The sequence below is a fragment of the Oryza sativa genome, chromosome 1 (genome assembly GCF_034140825.1).
Source record: "Oryza sativa Japonica Group chromosome 1, ASM3414082v1".
Classification (NCBI taxonomy): Eukaryota; Viridiplantae; Streptophyta; class Magnoliopsida; order Poales; family Poaceae; genus Oryza; species Oryza sativa.
In genome coordinates, this window is record NC_089035.1 from 3709647 (window position 1) to 3728533 (window position 18887).

Here is an 18887-nt window from a genome sequence, read left to right on the forward strand (position 1 = left end):
GATTTTAAAAACTATTGAATTCTGACTCCTAGATCTTTTTGTGAGTCATAACTACAATGAGTTCTTGTTGTCGTAGGAATCAATTGTAATTTCAAAAGCAATTTTTGTTTACAAAATGCTCAATATCTCTTATAATTTGAATTTTGAACATTAGATCTCGCTTATTATTATCCAATCTTGGCTATATCCAAAGGGGGGAACGAGCCCGAAGTTGCATATTTACAATCACAAAACAGTCTATGATGGGCGCAATAGTGTACAATACGCAAGGACATGTAACTTTTTTAAAAATACGAAAGAAACTTACTGAGTTAATGTATGTGTTTCTTTCTAATAATGTTTAGATATAGTTGAGATTCTTCAAATCTGTCCTCTTATGGCTGCTCCTCATTTTATTAAAAGTCATCCTATTTAAGCTGATTCCAATCACCACAAAACTGCTTCAACACCGAGTTATAAAATACATAGAAGAGACGACTGTCTAAAAGGATCATAGGAGGAATCATTCAAGAAAGCTTTGCAGGTATACTTCAACAAGTGTTATATTTTTCCTATGCATAATCGAGTGATTATTATTTGAATGTTCTCTATATACCTTTGTCTCGGTTCTTGGTTTCTTGCAACTCTTAATCACCACGAAAGAAACTCGCCTGAAAATTGATAGCAGATCATTTGTCTCGATGTTAGGATATGAAAGTAGCAATAGCATATGAATTTTTAAACCTATTGAATTCTAAACCTTAGATCTTCTCATGAGTCATAATTACGTTGAGTTAACTTCTTGCAACTCCTAATCGCCATGATAGAAACTCACCTGAAAATTGATAGCAGATCTTTCTTTATGATGGATGGTAGAAGGATGAGGTTAATGTGTGTTGATTTATTTAGGACTTTGTCTCCCTTTCATTATCTTCCGTCCCAGGACATGTGGGAGCTAAGTCAAAGATCTCGGTGTTGTCGTGAGTGGTAGATAAACAACGATTGCAGTTTGATTTAGGGATCAGTCCCAACCCTGTGAAGCTTAACAGGCAAATAAAACGATAGATACTTCCGTGTATTGGGTGATGACCTTAATGAATCAAGTATTTAGGTGGCAGAGTTCTACGTAAGTGCTAAAATTCTTGAATACTTATTGCCCTGGCTTCCGAGTATTTCTTTCTTTTGCTATGGTGTTTGCAAATTACTATTTTAGGCAAGGATTGAGCAACACTTACTTGGTTTGTCTTGTGATGTGCGAGAAGGCACATGTTCGATCCCTGGATCGGACTCACGTGCTACCTCAACGGGATTTTCCCTCTTTCCCTAGGACCAATCCTTAGGATTAGTATCGAGCCTCCAATCTTTTCTTAGGAATTAGGCGTGTCCAAAGATCATGTACGAGTGTGCGTGAGCAAGTGACGATAGTCTCCTCTGACGTACATTATAGGGACGTGTCTATCAGACACGTGGGCCCTATCTATAAGGGACTCACGTATCTCTGACTTTAGATCAGGGAACTGCTTTCGAGTAGTGACTTGAGTGTGGTGTATTTGTGGGTTTACCGTTGTTTGTACCCTTTAAAAGAACTCTTTTCAGGTATGCACCCATTACGAAGAAGTCCAAGAATAAAGGAACTAAATGAGAAAGTGCAAGTAAATAACGATCAAGTTCCTGCAACAAAACCAATTGTCTTGCAAGACTCCAACACAAGGAAGCGGAAGGGAAAGCTTCCCATTGGTCAGGTAAACATACTATCTACACCCCCATTTGATTTATTTATATATAGTCATTTGTACCTTTCCTTCTTGTTTGAATTATGTTTATGGAGTAGTAAACTATTGTTCCAAATGTGATATGCTTGCTTAAAGACACACAACATTTTCACAGGCTTACCATCTCTACTGTGACAGTTTTCCCCCAAATGGTAGCAATGGAAATGTGCCCTCTTACTCTAATAATGTGACGCACACACTTTTAGTATCGTACATACACACAACTAGCACCCTTGTCTACGGTATATAAAGGTACTAGTTTGTGTATATACCATTTTTATCTACCGTATTAAAAATGTGGGTCCGCCACACCCAACATTGTGACTTCTGGGACCCATATTCAGCAGAAATGTCAAGCAAATTAAACCACTGAAACACGATTGGTAAATTATAATTAATTTTGTGCATTGCCAATAATCTGATACCGATAATTCTACTCTATTTTTTTGGCATTTGATAATTCTACTATTTGTAGGCAAGAGATAAAAATGCCCAAAGGACACCACCTCACCAGCTGAACCTGCAAAGCAGCAGGCAAATGAACATTGGTGGATCAGCTTACATGAGCCATCTACTTGGCATAAATCCAACGCAAGTCCATGATCAATTTGGCTTCTCCTCTGCATCCTTTGGCCAGTCCAGTTCCCTGCCTCAAAATCAAGCTACATATTCTGGAATTCTGCCAAGAGAGGGTCAGACTACTGCATACTTGTACTACCCATTTCTGTCATCATTCACCCCAGATGCATCAACTCCTTCAGGTTCAACTAGCAAACAAGGTGTGCTCTACTGCTCTTTAACCTCCATGTCCAATAATTTATATTTGATCTTTTTGTTAATGGAGACATAATTTCCAGTGAGATTTATTCGTTGCAATGATTTTTTTTTACAGTACATCAAGTTGTTTTGCAACATCCGTTGCCCACTAATCTATGGTCCGATTTTCCGATTCTGAGAAAAAAGAAATTTGTGATAAGATATAGGATAAGTGATAGGTTATCTGATACTATCCATACCCGATTCTGACTTTAAAGAAAAATGATACGGGAATACCATGATCCGATCGTACCTAACCCAATTTTGCCCTTGCGATTTTAATTAATAATTATTAGGAAGGATAACTATGGCTGGTGATACGTTAACCATTTCTAACTAATAGAAGAAGGAAATATGTTTTTTATTACATAAAACAGGTCACAAAAATCAACTATTAGGAGCACTATAAAAGAGATCATGTAAGTAATGTTTTGTTGGTTTCAACTGATTAATTAGGTACTCCTGTGGCCCATGACAACACCACAGAGCAGCTGAGGAAATTAACTGAGGCAAACACCATTGGTGGATCAAATCCAAGAACATCTAGCCACCTGCTAAATCATCACATATCCAGTGTAAGCTACTGAAAAATCCCCTAAAATTATACTCCTACTTCAGTTATTTTACAAAAAGAAAATATTCAAACTTTTTTACTAACCATTTGCTCATGACTCTTTCAGTTTTTCCCAGTGACTCCTCTTCCCAACACAAACCATGGCAGCTTGGCGCCACTGCAACCTCCAAGAAACGAGCAACCGCCATTGCCGCCCTACGTGAGCTCAGAGATCACCACCACCGGCAATCGCCCTGCCGAGAGCTTCTTCCAGCCGCCGCCGCCGCCGCCGCCGCGGCCTCTGGACACCGGCGCCGGCGACAACGACGACATGGCGGCGGTGGAGCGCGGGCCGCGGTGCGATCTCCAGACCGTCGACCTGCTCAGCCTGGTCGAGTCCGTGGGGACGCCGGGGTTTCTGGCCAACTCGGCGAGGGTGCTGGGATCGATGCACGAGCCTCGCCGTGGTGTCGCCGCCGCCGCGGCGAGCGGCGGCGCTGCGCCGCCGCCTCCTGAACCGAGCTTGGTTCTTGGACTGGGAGACGGCAATGGCGATGGGAGAGAGAAGGCGTGGTCGTACTGGAATAACTCGTCCGCCATGGCGAGGACCATGGAGAGGAAGCGGAGGTCGGAGACGGCGACGGCGATGGCGACGGCGACGCAGGCGAGCCAGGCTCTGCCGGTGAAGACGACGCTGGGCTTGGGAGAGGACGCCATGAAACGCCGTCCATGAAGCCGATGGATCCATCCATGGCGATCGCGTTGAGCAACAGCAAAAGCAAACCAAGGAGACGGCAAGAGAATCTTTGGTTGTGCATGCAAGAACATTCTTTAATTTGGTTCTTTTGATCATTAAACTTTGCAGAAGTTGAAATTTTGGCCATGATTGCTTAAGACATTGGCTTCTTCTTTTAATCTTTAAGCATTTCAGCAGTTACAATTTTGTCTTCCCATGATTTGCTTAAGACATTAGCTTCTCCGTGTGGCTCTGTGCATCCTTGGTTGGTGCAGGTGCCGAGAGTTTTGTTTTAATTGTTCGAAAACATTTGCTTCTTTTGTTATGAAGAATGTTGGATTTTGTTTTATCACTGTGTTTTATTATGAAGAATGTTGGATTTTGTTTTATCATTGTGTGGCACAGCTGTATTACTAAGTTAGTATGCTCTCAGTTTCATCTCTGCTTCTAGCCATGTTCATAACTCTGAAAAATCAGGGTAATATTCTCTTAAGCTAATGGAGGAGGTAGACCAAATCTGAAATCCTGCATTTATTTTTTTCTCTTCTTCTTTCATTGCCTGTGAATATATCATGAAAAATGTGCTCTTACACAGTGATTACAGAAACTCCGTAGGATCTGTTTTTATCATCTTCCTTGTGCACGTGGCACATTTCTTCAGTTTTTCTAAAATGCTGCCACTGTGCCATATGCTCTTCCACAATGCCAGAGATCTGGGCCTGTCTATATATTTTTATTTTTCAGAATATTCTGCAAGATAACATCAATGGTACTCAATGGACGTACAAAGAATTGCCAGAGCAGCTGCTATGTTGTTAACAAGTTATCTATGGTACATGTTCGGTAGGACGAAATGATCATCCAGGAAACTAGAGCCTACTGACAGCAAGAGCATTGACATATCAAAAATACAGTGTGTTGAATTACAACTTCAGATTTCCATACCCCTTCTTGATCTTGCCTGTATAACAAGGGAAGAAACAACTAAAGCCTATCTCAAAGTTAAAACTGTATGATATTGCCGTGCCGTGCTTGTCGATACTGTTTTTTCATTTCTTTCCATTGGCATAGGGGTACTCTGCAGGTGAGCTCCATAAGCCAAACAAGATGGAGATGTGAATGAATAGCAACAGCAGTGACGAATAGGCAGTGGAAGGATAGATATTCCAGCAGAGCTCCACAGCAAGAAATAAAATGACCCTGAGAGAACAAAGGGCGGTGATATAAGAGAATAAATCCAAGTGGTTTGCCAAAATGGTTCTGAATATGCCAACTGAAGTGGAAAAGGACCATGCAATAGTAGCGTGTTACCTCACAAATGTTGGAAAACGAGTTTTCCACAAAAGGAAAGGCAGTGAATAGAAGTACCTGCAAACGTGAACAGAAAGAAGTGCATTTTCAGCATTCACATCAAAACATTAACAGAAATACCTGCTCTTTAGAACTTATAGTGAGGGTGAAAAAGAACTGAAGTGAACTCAACTGAACTTACCAGGAATAAAATTGGTAGTGTAATGATCGTGCGCACACGATGCCAATGAAATTTCCAACAAACATGACCGTTACAATATCTGGATGGAAATTGTGTTTATCTAATTAGTTCAGGAAAGGAATTGGAGAAATTCTTTTTTCGAGTTTTATGTTCCAACATACGTTCTTTGTTAAGAGTTGACAGTTTGGGCTTGGCAAAAATTAACTGTCCAATTGATGTGGCATCTTTGAATCTGGAATGCAAGAAATGGAACAAGCCACCCTCATGCCTGTCAACATGAATACAACAATGTCAAGCATTTGTCCAACCAAATGGTTATAGTGAACCATTATAAAATGAAGCTAGCAGTAGTCCAATTATGCTGTCATCGACTAAATTAAACAAAAATGTAAATTTTCTGAAGATAGAAAATACTTGAACAAACACAGCATGAATTGACATGTTCAGATTGGACCATCTTAACATATAAATGTAAATAAGGAGCACTGGTTAAAGGGCCCATAAAGCTAGCATTGGAGAGTTACAAGCTTTTCCATAAGAGCATACATAGGGATGCAAGCCTAGATCATACAATAATATCAATACAATCGATCACAGACAACCTGAATACTTACTTAAGCCACTTGTAGTGTGCAAAGACCAAAAGAGTAGTGAGGTGAAGAACCAACAATGCAACAGCTAGCTCTTTTGATACAAAGAACTTCTCAGGGACAAATTTAAAATTTACAGACCTGAAAAAGATTGAAGTATAGGAAAAATAAAATATGTATTGTGCCACATATTCATATAGAAAACCAGTCATAATGCTACTCTTAGAATGATTCAAACTTCAATATTAGAGAAAGATGGTATAAGCACCAGAAATGGATGAAGACACGCCCAAGATTGAATGCTCGTGAGATGTACTCAACTGGATGTGATAACAAGAATGGCATACCCAACAAAACCTATAGATAGGAAACGTGAAGCATTAGCATCAATAGTGTGATGCTGCATATTCATCTAATCACTCCCTAGCTGATTAAAGTACCACAAACATTTTCATGTTTTCTTAGATCACAGTTTCAAAACAACCACCACCACCTTTTAATGCAAAATGTCGACTATGCCATAGATACAATCTGGTGTAAAAATGATTCATTATCAATTTACATTGATCAGAAAATTTATTATAATTAAACTGCCCAAAATTCTATTACCCCTATAGCCCTAATAAGGGGCAATTTAAGCCCTTGTAATGCAGGGGCAGCACAGGTAGATATACCATTTTGTTAAACCTAGCGGCATTACTTTGGCAAAATCTATTTATCAGATAAGAATAACTCTGAAGGAACTGCCAAGCATAGTATGGCCTGAATAGTAATGCATGTCGCTAGGAAAGCCCTTAACAAGCAAAGCATTTTTAGAAGTCGGAATAATGATAATATGAGTTTGCAAAACACAATGCACCTGTAGTGCTGCAGCCCCTAATAAAGCAAAGAAGACTCCTTTGATGCTCATGGCCTGTACCAAAAAAAAAAAAGTTAGGCTAGCTATTGGCATCACAAGAAGATACCAGTAACAAGCTAGAGGGGATTGTACCTTCAGCATCAGTAGTAATAACGATGGAGCAAAAAGAAGCACATTCATCTTAATGGAGACAGCTGCACTGGAGGAAGAGTGATTTCAGCAAGTTCTAAAGCAAATTGATAAGTATTAATGAAAATGATATCTTAAAGCACATGGATGCAGTATCATATTGTTGGTAATCACCTGAAAATTACTAGACCAAGGTACCACTTGTGATACATAATCAAAACCATGGCAGCATGGAGAAACGTCATAGCGAAACAATCGTTGAAAAGGCGGAGCACAAAGATGGAGTGAACCCTCTTTGACAAGCAAAGCAAACCTAAAGCCCACCTTGGAAGCTGTCAAAAATTATGGGTAAACAGGGAGGTTCAGAAATAACATTAGGCACACATCAGTCATGGAGGATGTTTAATACAACCCAAAATAGTTCCGCGGTTCGATCAAATTGTCCTGCTTGAACTAGCAAAGTGATCAGATGAGTATTGCTAAACTAAGAGCAAACCAGGAGAGAACACAGGCATCCCTACCACTTCAGTCTTGACGTACATCAGCAGAACAAGGCTAAGGTTCACAATGTACAGGACACCAAACAAAATCTGCAACAACTCATCAAAATTTAGCACAACTGAGCACATGAAGAAGGCGAGGAGCCAAGGAAAGAACAGAGCAGACAAGAAGACAATCGGCGACCTGCGCGGGGAAGACTTGGCCGGCGGTGAGAAGCTTGATGGCGGAGTAAACGTAGAGGAAGCCGGCCGGGTAGACGAGCGGCCCCGTGTCGCCCTCGATCTTGGTGTAATCCCTCTCCCCTTCCACAAACGCGTCCACCTTCTCGCACCCAAATTAGTTCGCATCTATATCAGCAGCGACCAAAAATCAAAGCCGAAATTCGCCAACGATCTGAGCTGATGATACCTGAGCCATGTACGCGTCCCAGTCGATCTTGGTATCTGCAGAATCGAAGCAAGCACGCAAGAAACCGTGAGGTGAGCTGCGATGGCTAGGAGGAAAGCGGAGGAAAAAGATGCTGGTACGCACACGGGACGAAGACGACGATGAGGGCGACGAGCGCCGCGTCGGCGAGCAGCAGGAACGCCGCGAAGTGGAGCGGCCTACGGTCGGACGGCGGCGACGACTCGCCGTGCTTGCCCACCCGCGCCATGGCCGCCTCCACAGCCAAGCTCCGGGCAGCTCGAGGTAGATCCAACCAACCAAGAACTCGAGACGAAGACGACGACGACGAGGAGGAGGAGCTCATCCGGCCCAACCCGAGAACCTCATGGGCCTCCGGCCCGAAGGCCCATCCGGATGCAGGCCCAGCTTGGAGAATGGAGATGAATTGGAGCCGAGTGCGCCAACTACCTCGGCGCCTCGTGGTTCTCGCGCCAACGCCGTCGTTGTCTGTTCTGCGTGCGCTGCGCGCGTCAGAGCAAGTTCAGTACTGTACTCATATGAGTTAATTATCTCTATTTTTTTTCTTCTCAATATCTCTCACATACTTATGCATTTTATGTATTTATCTTAAAATATACTCCCTCCGTCTCAAAATATAAGTATTTTTAGACTCTAACATAGTCTCCAAGATACTACTATAACCAATAATATCTATACAAGTAGGTTGTTTTAAATTAAAAGAGTTGCATATTTTGATAGTTTGTGTAATAATAAATCTAGTAACGTCAATTTTACATGATTAATTTTTTTATATTTTTTTGCTATTAATAGTCAAAGTTAAAAATGTTTGGCTTATTACTATGCTAAAATTGCTTATATTTTAGGACGGAGGAAGTATATGAATTGCTAATTCTTACATGAGTTTTATTTTCCAAATTTTTTGTCCTCCATATAAGTTAGTTAAATTATAGTCTACTACTCTTTTGTCCAAAAATATAGCAATCTAAAATAGGATGAAACCCATCATATAACTATGAATCTGGACATAAGACATTAAACTTATGGGACGGATGGAGTATTAAACTTACTCTAGCCACAGATGACATTTGTCCAGCCATTATTTTGTGTTAAATAACTTGAATCAGTGATCCATCCCACTCAAGCACATTTATTACTCCACACTCCATTTCAGAAATTTACGAAATACTCTCTCCATTACAAAATATGCAAGGATCCAAAAACCAATAAATAATTATTAACACCTCAATCACCTCTGGTAAATAAGTACGCATTCATCCGATGAGATTAGTGATCTTGAATGTGAAAGGTTAAAATATAGATTTAGAGGAGGGGGGAGATGTTAATTAATTGCATGCTTATATGTATACACGTCTTATATTATGTTATGAGACAAGAAAAATAAGTGGTTGTGTCCTAAAATAGGATGAAGGGAGTATCAATCCTAAATTCTGAAATGGAGTACATGATTAAATTAGTCGATGAACAATGTATTGGGGATGTATAGTGGCAATGCGATTGGGCCTGGCATTTTTCAAGAAATGGAAGAACTTTTCATATATTGATTTCTTTTAAAATAACTGTTGTAGATAATATTTTTTTTTTCGTTTTGGTTTGCCAAGCTCCTAACTGCTACTCATACCACATATCTTTTTCTTTACTTTACAATAGTTAATTTATTCGTTTATACTCTTAAATAGTATAGTAATCACAAAAATCATTAAAGTTATGCAGAAAGAGAAGGAAGGCCATTATTCACTACTACTCCCTCCGTTTTATATTATAAGACTTTATAGCATTATCTTATATGTATATAGATGTTAATGAATCTAGACACATATATATCTCTAGATTCATTAATATATATATAAATGTGGGTAATGCTAGAAAGTCTTATAATATAAAACGGAGGAAGTACTAATTTCTCTCTCTCTCCTCTCATCAGGGTCAGTTTCACAAACAATTTCTATCAAAGTTTATCGCTTTTTTGTCCTTGGCAGCCACCACCACCCTGCACGATTCTTATTCTTATCTCATGGTTTCAATTGCTCACCTTTTTTACTTAGAAAGAAACATAAAGGCACTGCACTAAATACAAATAGTATGACAACAAGTAGTTGGGTTGATACGTACTCCTACTAATAAGGCGTGTTATTATTGGTCATCAATGGCGTCTCACTCTGATGGTGACAATAAGCACTACGAGTACGGACTAATCCTCCGTCCTATTTTAAGTACAGTTAAGTTTTTATATTTAACATTTGACAATCCCTCTTATTTAAAAATTTATAAAAAAACTTTTAAAATTAAGTGAAACATAAAATACTATTCATATTTTATTATCTAATAATAATAAAAATTAATAAAAATATTAAATAAGACAACGGTCAAACAATATACATTGAAATTTATAATTGCGTGTAATATAGGATGGAGGGAGTAACCAGCAATGCACCAATGCATACTGCATAGGCAGGTCTTCAAATCTGAGTGGCGTTCGTGCTCCCTCCTCTTTGTGTTTGATTATTCGTTCCGGTGTGCGCGAAAGCGGGGAAGGAGCGGGGTACGCATCTGTACCTGTACGGGATCCCGGCGAGATTCAACCTTGCAACCTCATGTCCTTGTGTTCATGTGCTCGTACGATACGAAAATAGAATTCTGATACGTCTGTATAATATAGGGGTGAGAGGGTGCCACTGCCAACTGGTCACCTAGCCCAGAAACCCGGCAAGATGCAGCGCGCGGCGGCGGCCTCGCGCGCCACGGCATGGAGCACGGCACGGCACGGCGCCGCCCGCGTCACCGCCTCCGCCTCCTTCTCCGGCGGCGGCGGCATCGTCGCCGGTGCGGCGCTGCCGCTCCGTGTTCGCGGCGGCCAGCTCATGTCCCTGCCGCTGCTGTCGGGTGGCAGGGCGGTCACGGCGAGGGTGGCGGCGGCGGAGGCGCCGTTGCCGGCGGACGACGCCGACGCGGCGGCTGGGCGGGAGAGAGGCGCACTCGCGGAGACGGCGCAGCTGGGCGCCATGATCGTGGCGTGGTACCTCCTCAACATCTACTTCAACATCTACAACAAGCAGGTCTTCCTCCCCCCTCAAGAACCTTCTCCTTCCTCATCCTCGCCATCTCTTAACCCAATCAGCCATGGAGAATCTCAGGTGCTGCAGCCATTGCCGTTCCCCTACACCATCACCGCCTTCCAGCTCGCGTTCGGCTCCTTCGTCATCTTCCTCATGTGGGCGCTCAAGCTTCATCCCGCGCCCAGAATCTCCATTTCACAGGTGAGATGATTTGGTTTCTTGCAACCAACAATGGAGAAAGAAACATGTGCAATGTGATTGTCCGCGATTGCTGAATTCTTCTGAAATTTTCGGTTCTCGCCGCAGCTGGCCAAGATCGCGCCGCTCGCCGCCGGGCACATGCTGGGCACGGTGTTCACCAACATGAGCCTGAGCAAGGTCGCCGTCTCCTTCACCCACACCATCAAGGCGTCCGAGCCCTTCTTCACCGTCCTCCTCTCCGCCTTCTTCCTCGGCGAGGTGGGTGACACAATTCAGTGGGTTCCTGTCAATCGATTCAGAGATGAAATTGGTGCTGAATTCAAATTTGTGTTTGAATTGCAGACGCCTTCGCTGCTGGTGCTGGGCTCCCTCGTGCCGATCGTCGGCGGCGTCGCCTTGGCATCGTTGACTGAACTCTCTTTCAACTGGTAGAATCTGAATCTCTGACGAACACCATATATCTGAATGAATTTTTAATTTGTTCTTTTGTTGTTCCTGAAACTGAATGATTGTGGGGGAATCTTTTCTCACTCTCTGATTTTGTGGGATCAGGATTGGGTTCTGGAGTGCGATGGCATCGAATCTTCTATACCAATCAAGAAATGTGCTCAGCAAGAAGCTTCTTGGCGGCGAAGAGGTGAATTTTGTTCCCCAGTGATTACAGTCTCTCGCTTCTTTCGAAGCCGGTAATTCGATTCCTAACAGAGATTATCTTTTGATGCAGGAAGCGTTGGATGACATAAACCTCTTCTCAATACTCACTATACTGTCATTTCTGCTGTCTTTGCCTCTGATGCTGTTCTCAGAAGGGGTCAAGTTCAGCCCAGGATACCTCCGGAGCACTGTGAGTGTTTGAAAAATTCAGATAAACAGACACTATTCCCAAAAATATATGAACAAATGGAATGTCCTGTTTGGCTTGCAGGGCCTTAACCTCCAAGAGCTGTGTGTAAGAGCAGCACTAGCTGGCTTTTGCTTCCATGGCTACCAGAAGGTGAGGACTGAGGAAACAGTCACCTCTTCTTTGGCTCAAGAAAGATTTGTGCTTGATGATTCATTGACCTGTAAACAAAAGGATCATTCTGTGTTCTTTCTTGAAATTGGCAGCTCTCCTACTTGATCCTGGCCAGAGTGTCACCTGTCACCCACTCTGTCGCCAACTGCGTCAAGCGTGTGGTCGTCATCGTGGCGTCTGTTCTCTTCTTCAGAACCCCAATTTCACCTGTCAATGCACTAGGTACTGTAACTCTCAAAAAACTGGCTGATTTTCTTCAGAACTTAACAGCAGCTGAAAGTTTTGCTGTTCTTGTGTTTAACTAATTTTTGTTTGGATTTCTTTTTGTGCCAACCTGCAGGAACTGGTGTTGCATTGGGAGGAGTTTTCCTGTATTCCAGGTTGAAGAGAACAAAACCAAAGAATGCCTGAGAAGAGAGGACACGCTTAATTACAGTTCTCGCAGTTTTTGTTTTGATTTGGGATACATAGATTAGGCTTGTACATCGACGAAGAAAATGAGTTGGGTTCGGTTTTAGCACCGATTGTACTACACGACCTACAGTCTCATTTTTCACAAAATTGTAAGAACATTGCTGAATATTCTCAGATCTCGAGAGAAATTCATTAGTGTCCAGGCGCAAAATCAATAAAGCTATCACTTGAGTGTACGCTTGAGACTTGAAACTAACTTCGCTTCGAAGAGGAATACTGACGGCAAATGGGGTAATACATACATGGGCACCGCATGAACATTCAGAACATGGAAATAGTTCAATGTAAACGACGCTGGGGTAAATAATCTACAAGTCATATAAGGATTAAGAGTGCATGTTTTCGTCCAAAATGCATGCCTCAGATGGTTTGTTTCCACATGATCATAGCGGTAGCAGGTATAGATAGCAAGGAAGTCCGAGCCCCCAGGTCTGACAAACGACTAACACCAGACATACATTATCAAGTGCGCTACATCTGCACAGCAGAAGATCCACAGTCTTATCCTATGTTAGTTAAGTTCTGGGACACACTTTTGCTTCAGGGGGAGCACGCACGATAGTATAGTTTGGTAAGAGAACAGCTTCATCTACTCTGTTCGTCACCATCATGATGCTGTTTGCATCTTGCAGTTAGCACTTACCAGTTGGAGACACCAACAGCCTTGGACCCAGGATCTTCATGGTTGCGATTGCTTGGAGGACTCCTACTTCTATCACGAAAGCCAGCATTGTTTGTTCTGCTCTGATCGCTGCCTCGAGAAGAGCTATAGAACCTGCCATTTGCATGAAGACGATCAATGAAGCTACATAAATTAAGTATGAAATCACATTGCTAATGGGATATAAACTACCTAAAAAAGAAATATTAGTTGTCATTGCCAACAGAAAGAAACAAAAGGAGCAGAAAGTTATGCCTCCCTCTTGTTTAGACAGTTGGTGTCAGCTCATAGATAATATAGGTCATTCAGCTACCCAACTATTACCCAGGCCACTTAATAGCACAGCAGTATCAGAGAATCTAAGCTCTTCTGATTCACTTCATGAATTCAAGTAACTCAGTATGCATGGAAACAGGTGAAGGTTTAAGATGATGACGATTTGTTCTGTTTTTTTTTTTGTTGGGGATTTACTTCCTACAGATTTGTATTGAAATCCTAGCCAAGCAGGTCCTTCAAGGTTCCAAATATGTATCTGTGTCAAATGAAATTCAGGCATACCTGGCATGAAAGCTGAGACCATCACCAGGTTGATCGTTGTTGCTGCTATTATAAGATGCCAAAATCGGCAAATCGGTCATTCACTCAAGGATTGGACACAAGACAAAAAAAAAGTAACAGGTAGCAGACTTTCAACTAACCTGGCATGAAAGCTTGGATTGTCACTGGTTTGATTGTTGCTGCTGCTGTTATGAAAGCTGTATAATGATGGCTCATCAGGTATACATGTGCTTGAGATGACATGTAGTAGGATAGAGATTTGTTTTGTACCTGGTTTGGAAGCCAGAAGTATCGCCAAACTGATTGCCACTGTTGCTGTTATGGAAGCTGCATAGATAATTCATCATGTCGGTGCTAATTAAGCTCAAAGGCAGGATTCAAATAGGAACTGATACATACCTACTATGAAAGCTAGAACCATTCCCAGACTGACTGCCATAACCACTGTTATAGTTGTCAGTCGACCTTGAAGTATAGCCTGAATCATATCCTCGACCACCATAAGAGTCATCTGAAGATGCCCAGCGCCGTGACCTTCCACCATACCCTCCACGGGAGACCATATCTCTCAACTGTTGCGAAACAGACTGGTTTGCACCCTCCAAAATCTTCACGAGATCTGAAGCATACTTTGAATCCTGATCACAGAAGAATGTATAGGCAACTCCAGTCGCTCCAGCCCGTCCTGTTCTCCCAATTCTATGGACGTAATCCTCAACACCTGTTGGGAAATCGTAGTTGACCACAACTCTGTAACAGGAATATGAGAGAATTGTCAGTGAATACCATTTGAAGAATTACAGGTCATTAGTCGTTACAACATGCACAGGGACATCATCTTTATGCTATGGCCTACAATGAGATCTCAGCTCTACAAGTTGCAAAGAAGTCCCAACCTGATATCCTTTATGTCCAAGCCTCGGGCAGCCACATCAGTAGCAACAAGAATAGGGCATCTGCCACTTCGAAATTCACTCAACACAGAATCCCTCTCGGCTTGTGATTTATCACCATGAATAGCAGAAGCACCATACTGCCGTGCTAGGTTTCGAGCCAGCTGATCACACATCCTCTTTGTGGAGCAAAATATTATGATTTTCGATCCAGGTTCCTGTGACCTTAGGATTTGATCAAGCCGCCTCGATTTCTCCGGAGGTGTGATAACATCCACATACTGCAACATATAACAATCTGCTTCAAAATAACGAAACAAAGTCTGATCAACAAAAAGAAAGCACCATTTTCATTACCTGAGTGATTGACTTATTGGCAACCAGTTGATCAGTGTTCCCAATGTTAACTTGGACTGGATTGGACAGCAAATCTGAGGCTATTTTCCTCACCTCTTTTGGCCAAGTGGCAGTGAACATAAGAGTCTGTCGTTTGGGTTGTACTTGTTTCACAATTTTTCTTATTTGTGGCTCAAAACCCATATCAAGCATGCGGTCAGCCTCATCAAGAACAAGATAAGATACTTGATGTAGGCTCACTCTTCGCATTTCTAAAATGTCATTCAATCTTCCAGGAGTTGCAACCACAATGTCTGCACCACGCTCTAGATCTCTTAGCTGAGGACCTTTAGGAGCACCTCCATATAAACACTTCAAATAAAAAGGTACAATTAGATGACATCAACTTTATAGGACACAAAAACGCATAACAGATGAGTAAAAGATAGGAGGAACGTACAACAGACGATATTCTTGACGATCTCCCAAACTTTTTCGCTTCATCTTGGATTTGTGTTGCCAATTCCCTTGTTGGAGAAAGCACTAATACCGTTGGACCATCCCTTGAATTATGTTGAAGGCGCTTAAGAAGGATAAACCCTGGAATGAGATAACCCAGTGTTTTTCCGGAACCTGTCTTCGCCACAGCTACAATATCACGATTCCTAAGAGCAATTGGCCATGATTGAGCTTGGATAGGAGTTGGTGCAGAGAATCCCGCTTGCTGTACCTACAGAAACACACAGTCCATGACAGAATTGAGTGAAATGTGAATCCGACAGATGTGTAACCATAAGCCTAAATCAGTAAATGTACTAATGAAAAAGGAGACCGAGGTTTCGCATACGATTTTTGAGCTATAGAAAAACCAAATCCAATATCTTGCAGCCAGAGGTCAAAAATAACATATAAGAAAACTATTTCAATACACAGAAGGCTGGACAAGACAACAAACAGGTCAAACCTTGACATAGATTGTTGACTTGAAGAGCCTGCTGAGATGAACATCCAGCGTAGTTATCACATACGTAGTATGAACGCACAATGACCTCCTAATTTCTTTCGAGAAGGATACAAGAAAATGCATTAAATAGTCATGTAAATTGTGTGCACTTACCTCCCTTAGAATCTCTGGAGGGAAACCTGTGGACTGAAATGTCATGAATGGAGCTGGAGCCTCATTTCCCTAGTAAATGAAAGAAATGTATAACTGAGCAACATAGTATGTAGCGCCCAATAGTGATTTAAGAGATTGTAAAAGCAGTTGAACACATACGACAATAGTGATCTCGTGCTTAGCACGATACGCTTCTGGTGAGGTGCGGTCTCCACTGGCAGCCTCTGAAAATACATTCTGTGCAGGGTATACTCCAGCTGCAGAGCACGGCTGGAAAAATAGGAAAACATTTTATTTAATGACATCTAGGAGTGAAACAAAACACTGCAATAATTGTAATCACCCTTTAGGTATGACTGCATATTTGGTTTTTCACTGCATCATTACTCTACTACGCTACCGTACAACTCATTTTGTATTTATGGAAGAATGAACGTTATAAAACGTGTAAGTTGTAACTCGTGTCACCTGCGAAGAAGGGTTGCTCCTAGTATTTTGCTCAGTGAAAGGCACGTTCTGCGCATGACTTCCCGCCGCTTCCGTGCGCCGCTGAAAAATAGAAGCATTAATACGACAAACCGTTGCATAAGCTACCCTATCCATTGCGAATACTGAAGGCAGTTAGTTACACAGGCCAAAAGAAAACCCTAACTTTCTGCTTCTAGTTACCGGCAATCCTATTCTAGACCATATGCCATGATGATGCAAACGCAGTACGGAGCATCGAAATTACTTGATGCAGCAATGCAGCATTAACAGGTGAACGATAGGATAACAACGATAAGCGCACCTCGAAATGATCATTCAAATGATCATTCCTTGCCCTATCATCAGCAGGAGCAGCATTCTGCGTTCGGCTCGCTCCAGCCTGCGCCTGCGACTGAGGAACAACAAATCAATATAAGGAAATCTCCATGCTGACATTTATACCCAGGCAACGAGAGCAACGAGGACGAAATGAATCAAAAAAAAGGAGGGGGGATCATCGATGGGCTACCTCAGCAGGATCGCTGTTCCTAGGCCTCTCCGGAGGCTGCTGCGCCGGGGGGGAGGAGGGCGGCGGCGCCGTGGGGCGGTCGTACTGCACGGCCTTGGTCTCCGGGTTCCAGAAGTAGAGGTACCCGGTGTTGCCGTCGATGAGCCCCCTCCACGGCTTGGGCAGCGTCGGATCTGGCGGCGCGTACCGCGGCCCCCTCGCCGTCGCCGCCGCCGCCGCCGCCGACGCCATCTCCCAACCCAACCCTACCACACCCAAAACCCCCAACCCCAAATCAGATCAAAAAAAAAAAAACAAAAAACGCGACCACGCAATGCAATCGCGAGCAAACGAGCACCACCGAACCGATTAGCTCGTGATGCTCGTCGGTACGGGGGGGATTGGGGAGGAGGACGCGAACCCTAGCGAATGCGGATTGCGGCGGGGGGAGCGGGGAGGGGACGCGAGGAGATGGAGTGAATGAATGGAGCCTTCGCTTTGTTTTGCTCTCTCCTCTTTTTCTTTTTTTGGCGTCGCGTGGTTAAGTAGGGCGCGATGGGGAAAAAATGGAAAGGAGAGGAGAGGAGGCGGAGGGGTCGATGAGAAGAGAAGAATGTGATTATTGCCAAATGCCCAAGTGCGGAGGTGAGAATGGAAAAAGAGGGATGGGGGGAGGACGCGACAGGTGGTGGTGGGATGGGTCATGGGTGTGTAGCCGAGGAGGGCAAAAGGCCCCCGCCCCGTGCCAACTTGGGGGAATGGCAATCAAGTTTTTTTTTTCTACTTCCGGCCCAGCCCACATCACAATCAAGTTTATTTTTTTTTAAAAAAGAAAAATTGCTACGGTACTGAAAGTTTACTGTCTTTACTGCTAGAAAAAATACCGTAAAAATATGGTAATTAGCTGGAAAAAACTTATGTGTCTCTAAAAAACAAGCGGTTGTTAGATCATCGGGTAAAACATTAAGTTATAAATGATGAAAAAAAATCAGCAAATGAAACATTTTAAAAATTGTGACACCGTTCACGTGCACACTCACCCTTATCAATGCACAACCTACCCCTATAGGTATCTCTGAGAGACTAGACCATTATATTTTAATATTAACATAGTTAACACAAACACCTCACTGTTAATGGGTACGTCGTCTACCACTAAAAGAATAAATAACCAAAAATACGAACACTCTGCCAAGTTATTGCAACAAGGTTTGAATCCATATAATTTTTGCGTAGCATTAGCTTAAGCATTATACTCTGCTCTTGGACTTGACCTTGATACTGATGCATGTTTTCTGGCTATCCAATAGACAAAATTAGTACCCAGAAATATAGAAAAATTTCTAGCTGATGACGATCATCTAGGCAACCAACCCAGCCTGCATCGGAAAAACCACCCCAGCCTGCATCGGAAAAACCACCGACAAACAAGGATGACAGTCTTACTGATTTTAAGGCCCATTTTAGCAGTGTATTTGAGACTTAAAATTTTATTTCCCACTACCTAAAGCACTACTGTAGGTGCATGCAGAAACTGACCTACTTCCTTTGTGCCAAAATATACTCCCTTCATTTATTTTATAAGTTATTTTGATTTTTTTTCTAATCAAACTTATTTAAATTTAGCTAAGATTATAGAAAAATATAATAACATTTTCAACGGGGGAAGGTGATGGACCGCCTGCTGCCCCGATTCAGTCCTGATCACAGGGGGATTTCGCTGTGTCTGCCGCATGAGATGGACCTG

At 42.4% G+C, this 18887-nt stretch overlaps 4 protein-coding genes across 11 annotated transcripts; 2 read left to right on the plus strand and 2 right to left on the minus strand.

Annotated features, from left to right (window-relative positions):
* Positions 1-3022: 3022 nt before the first annotated feature.
* LOC112937923 (uncharacterized) lies at positions 3023-4947 on the plus strand. The gene is made up of 2 exons (XM_026023130.2): positions 3023-3142; positions 3248-4947. The coding sequence occupies exon 2, from the start codon at positions 3452-3454 to the stop codon at positions 3851-3853; it is 402 nt and encodes a 133-aa protein (XP_025878915.1). The 5' UTR covers positions 3023-3142; positions 3248-3451; the 3' UTR covers positions 3854-4947.
* On the minus strand, positions 4554-8133 carry LOC9266078 (dol-P-Man:Man(5)GlcNAc(2)-PP-Dol alpha-1,3-mannosyltransferase). 2 transcript variants are annotated; one of them, NM_001409230.1, is made up of 13 exons: positions 7959-8105; positions 7836-7870; positions 7611-7748; positions 7448-7516; positions 7101-7258; positions 6930-6996; positions 6798-6851; positions 6207-6295; positions 5963-6079; positions 5510-5616; positions 5349-5427; positions 5168-5224; positions 4554-5056 (listed from the first exon to the last, which is right to left on the minus strand). In NM_001409230.1, the coding sequence occupies exons 1-13, from the start codon at positions 8080-8082 to the stop codon at positions 4906-4908; spliced, it is 1245 nt and encodes a 414-aa protein (NP_001396159.1). In that variant the 5' UTR covers positions 8083-8105; the 3' UTR covers positions 4554-4905. The 2 variants fall into 2 exon arrangements, with proteins under 2 accessions (NP_001396159.1, XP_025878911.2); XM_026023126.2 differs by having other exon boundaries at positions 4640-5056; positions 6798-6996; positions 7959-8133.
* A 2088-nt stretch (positions 8134-10221) lies between these two features.
* LOC4327644 (phosphoenolpyruvate/phosphate translocator 3, chloroplastic-like) lies at positions 10222-12783 on the plus strand. Of its 2 annotated transcripts, NM_001409283.1 has the most exons (10): positions 10222-10411; positions 10513-10909; positions 10988-11110; positions 11216-11368; positions 11453-11538; positions 11663-11747; positions 11835-11954; positions 12036-12104; positions 12218-12347; positions 12466-12783. In NM_001409283.1, exons 2-10 carry the CDS (start codon positions 10565-10567, stop codon positions 12534-12536), a joined length of 1182 nt encoding a protein of 393 aa, NP_001396212.1. In that variant the 5' UTR covers positions 10222-10411; positions 10513-10564; the 3' UTR covers positions 12537-12783. The 2 variants fall into 2 exon arrangements, with proteins under 2 accessions (NP_001396212.1, NP_001396211.1); NM_001409282.1 differs by having other exon boundaries at positions 10222-10909.
* A 33-nt stretch (positions 12784-12816) lies between these two features.
* LOC4327645 (DEAD-box ATP-dependent RNA helicase 14-like) lies at positions 12817-17761 on the minus strand. Of its 6 annotated transcripts, none has more exons than NM_001409227.1 (14): positions 17562-17761; positions 17162-17406; positions 16955-17044; positions 16633-16713; positions 16324-16434; positions 16165-16233; positions 15508-15777; positions 15069-15419; positions 14715-14992; positions 14218-14568; positions 14089-14145; positions 13959-14015; positions 13819-13860; positions 12817-13374 (listed from the first exon to the last, which is right to left on the minus strand). In NM_001409227.1, the coding sequence occupies exons 2-14, from the start codon at positions 17390-17392 to the stop codon at positions 13239-13241; spliced, it is 2124 nt and encodes a 707-aa protein (NP_001396156.1). In that variant the 5' UTR covers positions 17393-17406; positions 17562-17761; the 3' UTR covers positions 12817-13238. The 6 variants fall into 6 exon arrangements, with proteins under 6 accessions (NP_001396156.1, NP_001396155.1, NP_001396154.1 ...); NM_001409226.1 differs by having other exon boundaries at positions 13819-13863; NM_001409225.1 differs by having other exon boundaries at positions 16012-16233.
* Between the last annotated feature and the right edge of the window lie 1126 nt (positions 17762-18887).